This window comes from Parasteatoda tepidariorum, chromosome 6, assembly GCF_043381705.1.
Source record: "Parasteatoda tepidariorum isolate YZ-2023 chromosome 6, CAS_Ptep_4.0, whole genome shotgun sequence".
Lineage (NCBI taxonomy): Eukaryota > Metazoa > Arthropoda > Arachnida > Araneae > Theridiidae > Parasteatoda > Parasteatoda tepidariorum.
In genome coordinates this window covers 84,195,994-84,208,586 of record NC_092209.1, presented here as the reverse complement: position 1 = coordinate 84,208,586, position 12,593 = coordinate 84,195,994, and the positions used below count along the sequence as shown (strand labels likewise).

General features: G+C 30.8%; 1 protein-coding gene across 1 annotated transcript; it reads right to left on the bottom strand.

The window, feature by feature from the left end:
- Positions 1–8,325: 8,325 nt before the first annotated feature.
- On the bottom strand, positions 8,326–9,723 carry LOC139425856 (2',3'-cyclic-nucleotide 3'-phosphodiesterase-like). The gene has a single exon (XM_071181870.1). The coding sequence runs from the start codon at positions 9,721–9,723 to the stop codon at positions 8,326–8,328; it is 1,398 nt and encodes a 465-aa protein (XP_071037971.1).
- Positions 9,724–12,593: the final 2,870 nt, after the last annotated feature.

The window sequence follows — 12,593 nt, the reverse complement described above, 5'->3', positions numbered from 1 at the left end:
TTAAAACATAAAAACGAGAAAATACAATTTTACACTCTCGTCAGGAAATGAGTTTAAAACTGCTGCACTAGTAAAAACAACTTTTTGCAATAAATAAAACCAAACCTGGCCAAAATATCCTGCAATACCAATACGTTAGAAAACAAGAATGGGCTCAACCTTTACCCTAAGTAAGGAAAATAGTCACTTGTCCAGCACAGCACCTGACCGACATCCGGTCTGTTACTAAAAACATATCTAATAAGGTGTATGGGGACCGGGATAGCCTGGTAGGGCACTGGGCCCATTTACAAGAGGTCGTGGGTTCGATCCCCGCCGGCCGAAGACTCCTCGCGTATTAAATGGTGACTGATGCACGTTAAATCTGTCAGGGTCACAAAGTCCTCCAAGTTCCCATAACAAAACAATACCTCTGGGGGTACTGATCCAGGAGCTCCGTTGTCTCCTGGATTGGGATCAAAATTACAAGGATACGGAGCTGAACATTGATAGTTGTAAACCCAGAATTGGGTCGGCAGTTCAGCAACGGTTATAAAATAAAATAACAGGGTGTATGATCGCTTCTAATAACTACACAACTCTCGCTTCGGCTTTTCATACTGCTTACCTAAAGCCCTAAATTACCTAGTAAAGTAGCGTCACTCTTTTCCTTGCGACCTTCGCGCCGCTTTCGACTTTGATTGGCTGTAGCCGATCACATGGTTAAACAGTCGCCATTTTGTTGACTGGTCTGTGGTCTGAACGATGATGAAGTATCACTGCACTCAATCTGTTATTTCTATTTTCTCTTTACTTTATTTTGTTTGAAAACCTTGGAATGGGTACAAATCAGCCGCAGAAAAAAATATGCCTTATTAAAGCTTCAGTTCACATTCATTTTTAAACTAACAAGAACTTACACAGCTGATGTGCATTCCTAGTGTAATGGTTAGACTGTCCATTTTCTACCAGACAGGTCTGGGGTTGATATTCCAGTTGGGACGATTAAATTCTATTTCCAATTTTCTTTTCTAGAAAGGTTGATAACTATTTAGTATGTTTTATTCAATTTAAAAATTATTATTTAATTGAATATAATTTCTTTTAAAGTTAAAGAAAAAAAATTAAATTAAGTAAAAAAAAAATTATAATTTAAATTAAAATATTGTAATTTTTTTTTAAAATAACATATGTGTTTTAAATAAAAAAATATCTGCGAAAATTTCTTGTTTTTAAAATTTAATGTTAAAAAAATTTTTTAAATAAAAAATAATCAGTCATAAATTGAATAATACAAATGAAATAGATGTCAACACTTTTTGAAAAGAAAATTAGAGATAAAATTCAATCAGATCGGCCCAGGCGGGATTTGAACTCCGGACCTCTTTAGTAGGAAACAGACAACCGTTTTACCACAAATACATAACGGCTGGAAAGTTTTAGTTAGTCTAAAATAAAATGAAACTTAAATGGGGCATATTTTACCATAAGGCTAGATGTGGTGGCTGATTTGTACCTTATCAAAGGTTTTCTATCATGCTCTTTAATTTAAGCTTAACTTAGTTTTAATATGAATTTTCAAGATGCGCACTTCCCTTGTTAGGGAAATATGTGGCTTAAGTGAGAGGTTTTACGAAGAATAAAATATGATTTTCATACAAATTTAAAAACGGAGTTTTACGTTATTAAAATTAAAATGTTTATATATTTAAGAAAATTTTACTGCAAATAAAAACATTAACATAGAAATAAGGTTAAAATATGGTTTTAAATTTTCTTGAATTAATATCGATCCAAAGATATTTTTCTTTTCTCCTCTTTTCAGAAGCATCTGATCGAGCCCCAGATATGCCCAGCTCTGCGCACCACTGATATTTCGTAAAAATTTAATCCTACGTAACTTTTGATCTAATGATTGGATTTGTGGTACCTAGATTTTCAGATTTAATCATCATGATTTAAGAAATTAATATTAGATAAGTTACTTAACAAATGCAGATGACAATTCAAACTAAACCGATAAATCTCAGTGCTTAGGGACCTATACATCTTCAGGCTTGCTGTTATAAAGCATTTAGTACAAAGTAATAAAGCATTTTTTTAAGACTTCTAAGGCTATAACCTATAGCAGTCTAACTTCTCAAAATCATTAAGTTATTAAATTCACTCAATAACTCACTGAAACAAAAACTTTTATTTTACATTAGCTATCACAAAAATACATTCCAGGCTCAAGTATTTTTTTTTTTAATCATTCTACAATAATTGAAGTATACTTTTACAACATTCAACAGAATGAGCTAGACACTAAATGCTTTTAAGTGATTAGTTCAAACTAAAAAACGGAAATATGATAGTTGAAAAAAAAATAGTGGCAACACTGTTAAATGAGAAATCATTTCTTTACAGTATACATAGAATTTGACTAATATTAACTACAATTAAACAAAAAAAAGCTTTTTTTTTCTACTTCAAAACTATAACATTTCAACAATAGAAAAAAGTACAAAACTCATAGTAAGTAAATAATCCCTTAGAAAATGGACGCTGCTAAATTGACCCTTTCTCTTTGCTCAGTTTCTTATAACCTACAGCTTTCATCCATATATTCGACGCCTTTAACCATGAGTTAATATAGTCTTACCTTAGTGTAAATTGTAAATTATATGGCATGCAAAGCACTAGTTCTGAAACAATACTTTAAGACCGTTATTTTTAAATTTGCAACCTAATAGAATAACATACTTTTGTCAATGAAAAACTCATTAAACAATATATAATTTATAATAAATAATTCTTCGAATCTAAATAAAATTTAAAAACTAAAAAGAAAAAAGTATAATTTTTACACTTGACTTTGTAACTGATATAAATTATATTTAATAAAATAGTCAAGTAAATAATTAAAAAATACATTTAAAAAAAATTAGAACTAAACACAGAAAAACCCATGGAAAGATTTAAAAGGACACAAAACATAGTCTAGAGTTATTAGAAAGTAATTTACATAAACAAAACTACAAAAATCTTCATAAGCTTTAAAAGATTGGACAGCTAGTCAGCTTTTCATTTTGCTAACCAAACTTGAAGCCAATATGTAAATATTTGCTTCATCTATGCCTCATCATTGCTCTAACTATAAGCAAAAACCAGTTCTGAAGCCTGCTAAGAGGTTTCTTCCTATCTTAAACATACACAAAGCAGGGGAAGATCTCCTTATTGTGATCTGTGGCAGAATAATTGCGAAGTCTTGGCAACTTCCGGGTAGCAACGTGCAAGAAACTGGAAAACTCATCACAAAAAGGGACCAACTCAAAGGGTATTTATTCACTTGCAACTACCCCTGCAAAAACCTATACCTGTTTCTTTTTTTTTTTTTTTAAATTCCATTTAACATCAATTTGGCACCTTGGCGATAGTAGTTGGTGATCGTAGCAGAACACGATACGGAAATATCCTCCAAAGCAGAGTCTGATACATAACAGAACTGGTTGAATCTCTATCCTGGTTTTGGAGATCCCCTCAAGATGATGCAAATATTTACATTGAAAACAAAACAGATAGAGGCTTCGTCCCATTCCACTTGTGTTTTGCAGGCTTCTACAGTATAAATAACAAGAATTCATTTTTAAAAAATTTTATGGTTATAAAATGCTAAAATAGTAGATAATGTACTTTACTCTTGAAAATAACAAATAAAAGAAACACTAAAAATAATATTCTACATTTTATTGTTCACATAGAATAATACTAACTTAAGAAGCTTTCTAAGTGGAAAAAATTAGCAAAATAATAACCATTATTACTGTACCAGGACATGAGCATTCATAATGTTTTATTATGTTATTTAACATTTACATAAGTTCGATATTATAATAGTATCAGTCACTGTCAGATATTCACACTGGAATCTGATATAAATTATAAAAATTGATATTCTTGAGCCAGTGTTGGGGTTTTGGATGCCCTAAACTGGTTTTGGACAAGACGCGTGGGTTTTACTGTCTTTAAGTGTCCAAAACCCTGAACATTGGTGAAAGGTAAAAATTCTCTATGTGTAACCATTGTACACATAATAAATACATATATTAACAATTGTACACATAATAATTACATATATTAATATATATTTGATACTTTTTATACAATTTGCTTTAACTTATTAAAGGAAAATAATATTATAGGAAAAGATTTATAATTTTTGAAGCTCCACAACTCAATGAACAACAAAAGTGAATACCTCATCCTTTAAATATGAATAAATATGCTTTTAATACTGATAAATTATGTTTTTGCATAAGGATAAATAATGAAATATTAAAAATAATAACAAACTTTTTTAATAAAACAAAAACTTGTCTTCATTCTGTTTCTTGTTAAAAAATTAACCTTTATTTTTCTAAATATTTTTTTTTTAATTGTGACATAGCCAACTTTGAGCAGCTATAAGTGTTTATTTAGTTATAATTTATATTTAAAATAATAATAATAAAGTTATTTTAAAAAAATACAAGAAAAAAAATATTAGCAAAGTTAACAAAACTGGTTAAGAAAATTTCATGAATCTATTCAAATGGACACCGAAAAGATCTTGCTTCAAAATTAGAGGAAGGCTATAAAACAATGGTGTAAGAGTTGTAATTTATTCTAAAAACTATCAAAACCAACAAATAAAAACAGGCTTAACTTTATAACTTTCAATATTTTTTTTCCTCTAAAAAAGAAATGTTTATAGAATTTTGTTTCCAAAAGCTAGAATTAAACTTGACATTTACAACATTTTGATTTTTATACACAAATGAAATTCAGAAACTTTTAAAGAAAAAAAAATTACCCAAATAGTAAACATTGTGCATGTTGTTATACCAGATTAGGTTGTCTTAAATTATGCAATTAAATAAAGAAAAACATTGATTTCCTGCTCGAAACTTGCTCCTCACCTAAATCGGCCATTTTGTAAGCAATAAAGAAAATTTTCAAATTAGATTAATAAGATGACAGATATTTCTAAAGTAAAAATTTTCATACAACTGTAGCATTGATTTATTACACAAAGCTAGGAACAGATTATCCTCTTAAAAATTATAATCACAATTGGAAATAATCTGTTATTAGCACATTTCATACACTAAAATTTTTAGTTGTTTTTATATGACGGACTATGTACAAATATTTTTAGATTTAAATAATTTTATACATTTACATTTATACATTTTATACAATTTTTTAAATATTTTGAGATTTAAATATTATTATTAATAGAGATGCACAATCAATTTTTAGTGAGCCTACAGACTAAAAATTGCAATGTCTTGGGTCGCCACTAACATAACTCTGTAATTATAAAAAAGTAGGAAGTATACACATTTGGATTCATTTGAAAGTACAGTACAGAACCCGTTATCCGGAAATCAGAAAACCGGAAAACCAAAAAACCGGAACAAAATTCGATAAATTTTCCCACCATTATAAAAAAAATAATTTTTTTTTCCTTATAAAATTTTAGGATTTTTCGTTCTTTTTTGAAAGATGTTTACCTTACCATCATTTTGGAAATAATCATTAGTGTATTGCTCCATCGTTTTTTCTTCTTTTTAAGATTATTTCCAAAAAAAAATTTTTTTTAGTTGTGTTTAACAATAAAAAAACGGCTTTTTGTAGCGATTCAGAAAACCGGAAAAATCAGTTATCCGGAATAGCGATGGTCCCATTCGTTCCGGATAATCGGTTCCCTACTGTAATATATAATTCGTTTCTTGTTTAAGCATAACTGACAAAATTAGAGAAATAAAAGAATGGAGATTTTACTTGCATTTTTTAGGCTATGAGTAAGAAGTCAAAAAGAGAAAATTAAAATAATATAAGCACTTACATTTAGTGAAGTAAAATATATATATATAAATCTTAATCTAAGGAAGAGTTTTTAAACCATTATTTATAATTACTTAAACTATTAACACTCAACATACTGCAGTACTAATAATAGCACCATCTGTTGAGGAATATGAGAAGTTTTTTTGCCATCAGCGGGTATTTTATTGGCAAATTTTTTTCTTCTTCTTTTCTTCAACAAATACGGAAAAATTTGAGAATTAAGGGTAAACAGGAGATAGTCATAAATTGCAGGAGTTACTGCTTAGGAGGCGTCCACCTCGGGCCGGCCCTATCTAGTATCTATGCACACATAGATAATAAATTAAAATGTTATATGTGAGTAATTTGAAAAAAAATAAAGATCTTTAAAGCAAACTATATCAAAAAATTTTAGGCACAAAGAAGAAGATTAGAAAATAAATTTTATCTACTTCAAAAATTAACTTTGCAAACACAAAATTTGCTAACGAAAACATTTATACAATAACAGATTTAAGCGATAGTTGTCATTAAAATTTGGAAAGAAAAAAAAATTTTTTTTTTCATCTGATAAATTTTTGAATATTTTTCTTCCGTGCCTTGTTCATTTGGACAAATTTTTAAAGAATTATATTTTAATATAAACACTTTTAGCTCATTGGTAGAAAAAAATTGCTAAATGAAATTGTTATAATACAGTGTTTTAATCATAGAAAAAAAAATGGGTGAGAATTTCGCACCCTTTCTCAAAAATAGGGTCAGATTTCTAAAAACTCTTGAAAAAAAAAAATCATTTCTTTAATTATAACACATTTTCAATGTCTTCTATTTTTTAAAGCATTGGATATTTTTGGTGCATCATCACAGAAGATTTTGCCTTTACAAGGAATTTGTCCATCTTACATTAGTGCATAAAAAATTAAAACGTCTTACATGAAGAAACCTTACATACGGTAAACACGTGGTTGCAGAGAAATGTGTTCTGAAAGGGGTTCCGTGGTTGTGTTCTGTTTTTCGAAAAGGTTCTGAACAAAACTAGATAGGGAAGCTAGCAAACAGGGCAGATGTTGAAAATAATGAAAGATCCAGGAAGAAAAGTGAAACGGATTTTATTCTAAATGTCGTAATGCGAAGCTTTTCCCAAAATGCGAGAAATTCACGAATTTTGAAATTGATTTATAGAATGCTCGAATTTCTTGCGGTAATCATTTTTTAATGAGAGAAAAGAAAAAAATATGCGAGATTCTCGCGCTACAATGAAAACACTGTGATAGAGTACTTTAGAGAAATGCTGTGAATTAGATTAGTAACAAAGGTTATTCTAGATTTTTTGTGAGAAATCTATTCATAATTTTCAGAAAATAGGATTCGGTTTTGCGATTTTGTTAAAAATCAGAAATTAAGTGGACTGTCCTGATGATTTGTAAAAGGTTCTGTTTGAGAAAAATCTACTAATAGTTTTGTAAAAATGGGGTTATATTTTTTTGCAAGATAATGTAGATGAAGTTTTAAATTTGTAAGTTTGCAATAATATATTTTATGAAGGGCCTGTTCGTAAAATATAATAATTTGTCGGTTAACGAACCCAAATTTCATCTATAATCATCCCTTAATAACTTACAGCTACAAAACAAAACCGAAAAAGATTTTTTTTTCAATTTTTATTAAAATTGAAATTAAGTTCATGATGGGTAATTTCCAGCCACTAGCAATAAGTTGTGCATCCCTTTATTATGATACAGGGTGCGTAGCCAAATTATTCATTTAAAAAATATATATTTTCAAGCACTTTAAAAAATCATCATAATTTGGAAGAGTTGGAAAGTTTTAGACAATTGTCGGCTTTATCTTGTTTTAACCGTCATGTAAAAAAAAAAAAAATTGTTTTGAAATTTTGAATCATATAACATAAATGGCGTTTTCATACGCTACGGACTGACAATATGCCGAAATATATTGGGGTTGAATTAATTGTAAAAACGCTGAGACATGACGTTTGAAGACATGACGTTGAGACATGACATTGAGAATAGAACAATGCGAATTGTGTCTTTTTGCATAATTCGAAGCAAAAATCAACATGGTAATAGGAAAATCTCATATTGAAAAAGGGAAAATTAAGCACTTTTTAAAAACACCCAATGAAAAAAGCACCTTTAAGGGCTTTTAAAAAACGAAAATAAGCATCTTTAAGCGCTTTTTAAAAACAATACGCACCCTGTGATATCATCCAAGTCACAATAATCTTAGTGAGTGGCAAATAAGATTTTACCTAAAAATATATCAAAGTAAAACAGTATATCTGCTCACCAAATAAAATTAAAATTTCTGAGAAGAAATTTAAATACTTTATAAATACATATTTGTTTTTAAAAAAAAATTACACAATAAATGAAGATTTTTTTTTTTAAATCATTCAATTGCCCTTGAGATTAAGCTTATGAAATTAAAAATAAACAATTCTTCCAAAAATTAAATAAAATAGAAAAAAAACTATTTTTTTGAAAATAAAACTTGCTTCTTTTGAGCTTGCACTGGCGTATCAAACTCTTCAGGCTTGAGGCAAGATGCAAAAAATCCATTTACATACAAAGTGTCTTTTAGATAAACTATCCAATATTTACCAATTCTTTTAACTTGAGATCTACCAATATCAACCACTTCTATCTCTAGATCTTCTTGCTTACTTGCACTGAATTCTCTATTAAGTGCAAATGCAACACCATAATCAATGTCAGCATGAGAAGCTTTAAGAGATGTTCCCAAAACTATATGGGCAGATCTTCCTTTAGCAAATGGAGGTATTAAATCTGTGGGATCAAATACACTGTCGGCTTTAACTATAGTATTATTGCTTTTAGAACAAATTCTCTTTACCTCGGGGTCTAACGGGGGAAGCTCTGAAAGAGACTCATACAGTTTTGTAGGAAATTGTAGTTTAAATAGCTTTTCTTGATTTTCAGAAGCCTTATCATCCATTTCCCATAATTCTTTCTGTTTATGGGTCAGTTTAACTCGTGCTGCAACCATATGGGGAGATATAACAAAACCAACAATGTGAAGTTTTGACATTCGCCCATAGTGTTCTCTAACTATAGGTTTATCAAAATATTCTTGCATAGAAAAATCATTCTCAAATACCTTTACAGGACAAAATGCAAGGTCTTCTCGCATAACCAGTTTCTTCTTCTCCACATCCTCTTTTATGAGATCAAAATATCTAGTAAAAGTAACATCTTCCTCCTTGTTACCTTTTGAGAACCATTCTCTGAAGTCAGGAATATTTTCAATAAGATCATTAGCGTAAAGTGCACATTCATTACGCAATTCTTCCGAATCTATATCATGCAAAAACCACCCACAGAACAAATGCTGAAACATATTCGGAGCTTGAATACGAGCCTTCAGTATCTTATGGAAACTATCTGCTTGGGAGCCTTTAGGCCATGACATGACATTAGGTTTTTTAGTGACTACCGGTGGCAAAACAAGAACAGTATACTGCATTTTTTTAGCAGCAGCAATGTAGTATTGATTTTGCCAAAAGTTTGACAGAGTAGTATCAATATAAATTAGATTGTATCCAGACTCAAGAGCAATTTTTACTTCTTGCTTAAGATAGGTAAAGAATTCTTCCGTACCATCAGGTGAACAAGTAGTTTTAAACTCGGATCTATAAGTGTTATCAGAAAGCACTCGCGAGGAAGATTTGAAGATTTTTTCTACTTCTGTAGCCATTTTCAGTCTGTCTTCTGTGTAGGGACCTTGGCAAATAACCATGACTTTAGCGAATTTCACATACATTTCAGTTTTTCTGTCCCTCAACATATGTAGAAAATAATCTGCATCTAAAGATAACTTCGACACTTTTCGGTCTAGCTTTTTAGCCATAATTCACTAGTTGTTCTTATATAAATGAAGTGGATCCAGTTAATATTTGGAATCACAACTATAGATGTATGATATAAAACTTATTTTGTTGATCACATACAACGACTTACATTTACGACAAACAGAAAGTTCAGAAATGGGAACTAAACGTTTTCAATTTTTCACAACTTATTTACGCTTTCAAGGATTGAAATGTACTTTTTCAACTGAAACAATTTTCGGAAACTATGTTTCCATATTAAAAGATTTTATACGAACGAACTATTATTAAACTCAGTCAACTCATTCGGAATAAATATTTTCAGACTGAATTCGTTGATATAAATAGGAGTAAGGTGTTTCTTCACTTGTAACCTCTTTAATGAGCTGCATTTGCTTACATAAAGTATAAAAAGCGGCAAGTCTTTCTACAAAAATATTTATAATACATGGTTAATTTACGCTAAAACGCAAATTGGCGAATTTTTCGCAGGTCAACTAGGCTATTTCACCTACCAAGTTAACAACTCCAGGTTCAATGGATGGTGTTTTCGACACTTGGGAGAGCTGAAAGCTGTATGCCGCTTATACTTCCGGGTTACTGTTTCCGGTGTATTTTAAAGCCATTTGGCTGACAACGTGATCATTGTGTTTTAAGATTGTTGCAAACGTGGTATTTGAATACTTATTACTAAACTTAATCTTGCTCCTCGAACAATATGCTAGCACTAACGTAAGATGGTGCACAGCTTGCAACACGAACAAACAGTAATAAGCAAATGGAAAGAGGCCAAATCAAGACTGCCAAAAAAGCGAGTTATTCAAAATCTAGCAGCCATGCCACCTTTTTTAACAATGTATCTCTAAATAACTAAAACAAATTTTCACTTCAAACTCACCAGAAATACATAATAACATTAATATTTTATGAAATACAGCAGATTTGAGCTCAGAAATTATCTAATTTATTTCTTTTACTGAAAACAAAATTATCCGTTTGAAAATATCGCCTCGCAGAATAACATGTAGTAAGCAGTTGCAAACTTTCTAACCGGAACTAAAGCAGGCATACAGCTCGAGATTGTGATTGTTTACATTTCTACTGCAAACACCATCCATACTCTCCAGCTATGTTCAACAAAACAATGCATCAAAATACCTTAATAACTAGACTTTCTCCCAAAAGACTTAAGAAAAACACGTTAAGTTCAGTGAAATTGCCACTCATCATCTTCTCGATGATTATGTTGAGCCATATTCAAAACAACATTGCATAAATCCTTCTGAAGATTTATCTGGTGTGATCGTTCACTACTACCTTCCTGCTTCTGTTAATAAATAGGATTTTCTGCCAGAACATCTTAGGCAATTGTCCCTGGCGGTTATTAATAAAATCCCCTAAACGAGACCTTAAAATGTATACATTTTTTATGTATAGTATATATACTGACAGCAGTTTAATTGGTATTCAGGCAAGAAGTTGAATTTTCATTGAACTCGAGTTCAATCAGTTGAATTTTCATCGAACTCGAGTTAAACTGTATCTTCAGGATCCTGAAGATATGTCAACGGTATCCAGATTTCTATTCTGTTTTCAGAAGTGAACTTCTTGCAATAGATACGGGTCTCGAGACTATTCTGAGAAAAAAAACAATTATGATGACCTTTGTATACATATTGATAGCCGCAGCGCAATGGATAATATAACTGGATCTTAATAACTGGAACCTCATGAAGGACAAGACTAGCGTCTCCATCATGCTTGGATTAAAACACATTTCCTTTCGGCAGAATATACATAACCAATGGATTCCTGCGCAAGTGAATTAAAATGGAAATGACTTAACAGATAGCCTTGCAAGAGCAGGCTGCAGTCTTTCGCCCGCTTCTTCTTCATTGCTAACATACCTGGAATTTTCTCAAAGAAAAAATTTCAAATTAAGAAAAATCGGATGATACCTCCTACTCACCACTGGTACCGGGGTAGTCGACTAACAACGACTGGTCGACTACTAAATCGTATAAAATCACACTAATCTCGATATATCTACACTGTAAGCACACAAAAAAAAAAATTTTCCCACCCAAGTGGTAGAGTTGTTGTAGTTGTAGTAGTTAAAGAACGCATAATGGAATAATAATGAAAAAAAAAATAAAATAAAATAAAACGGCGGGAGGGTTTCGAATTTCGAAGTAGTCTAACTCCCTTTAATATCAAGTTATAATTATCAAACTCGGACCCTAAGTAGGGGTCAATGGTCTTAACATGTTGGTTGAAGGAAATTTTTATAGGTGAGTTAGGGGGTGCAGGGGGGCCCTCAAAGTTCTATTGCATAGCTGTCCGTGGGAGTACTTTTGAAGCGAAATTGTGGCAGGCTTCTCGTGTTCGAGTGGCATGGTGGTCAAGATACCGGACTAGTAGCTGACGGCTGAGGCAAGGTGGCCCAGGTTCGAATCCCAGCTTCAGCATCTTTTCAAAAAGATTTCTTTTTTTTACTTCCGCTTATTTTGTTTCATATTATTTTTTAAATTAGCTTTTCTATATTTTAGAGGGTCTTAAATATAGAAAATAATTTTTTTAAATCGGGAAAATATCGAATAATCTGTAAAAACTGGAAAAATCCCGGAAAATTTATTTATTTCCATTGTTTTAACTTATTTTTACAATATATTCGACAGTTTATTATGCATAAGATCTCCTACAAGTAGAATCGTTCATCTTTTTTTGTTAAAGAACATATAATGGAATAATAATGAAAAAAAAATAATATAAAATTGCGGGGAGGTGTTCGAATTTCGAAGTCGTCTAACTCCCTTTAATATCAAGTTATAATTTTCAAACTCGGACCCTAAGTAGGGGTCTATGGTCCGAACATGTTTACTGAAGGAAA

What these genes read in the sequence shown, in the direction of transcription:
- LOC139425856 (XM_071181870.1), bottom strand. Translation starts at nt 9,723, where the DNA reads ATGGCTAAAAAGCTAGACCGAAAAGTGTCGAAGTTATCTTTAGATGCA.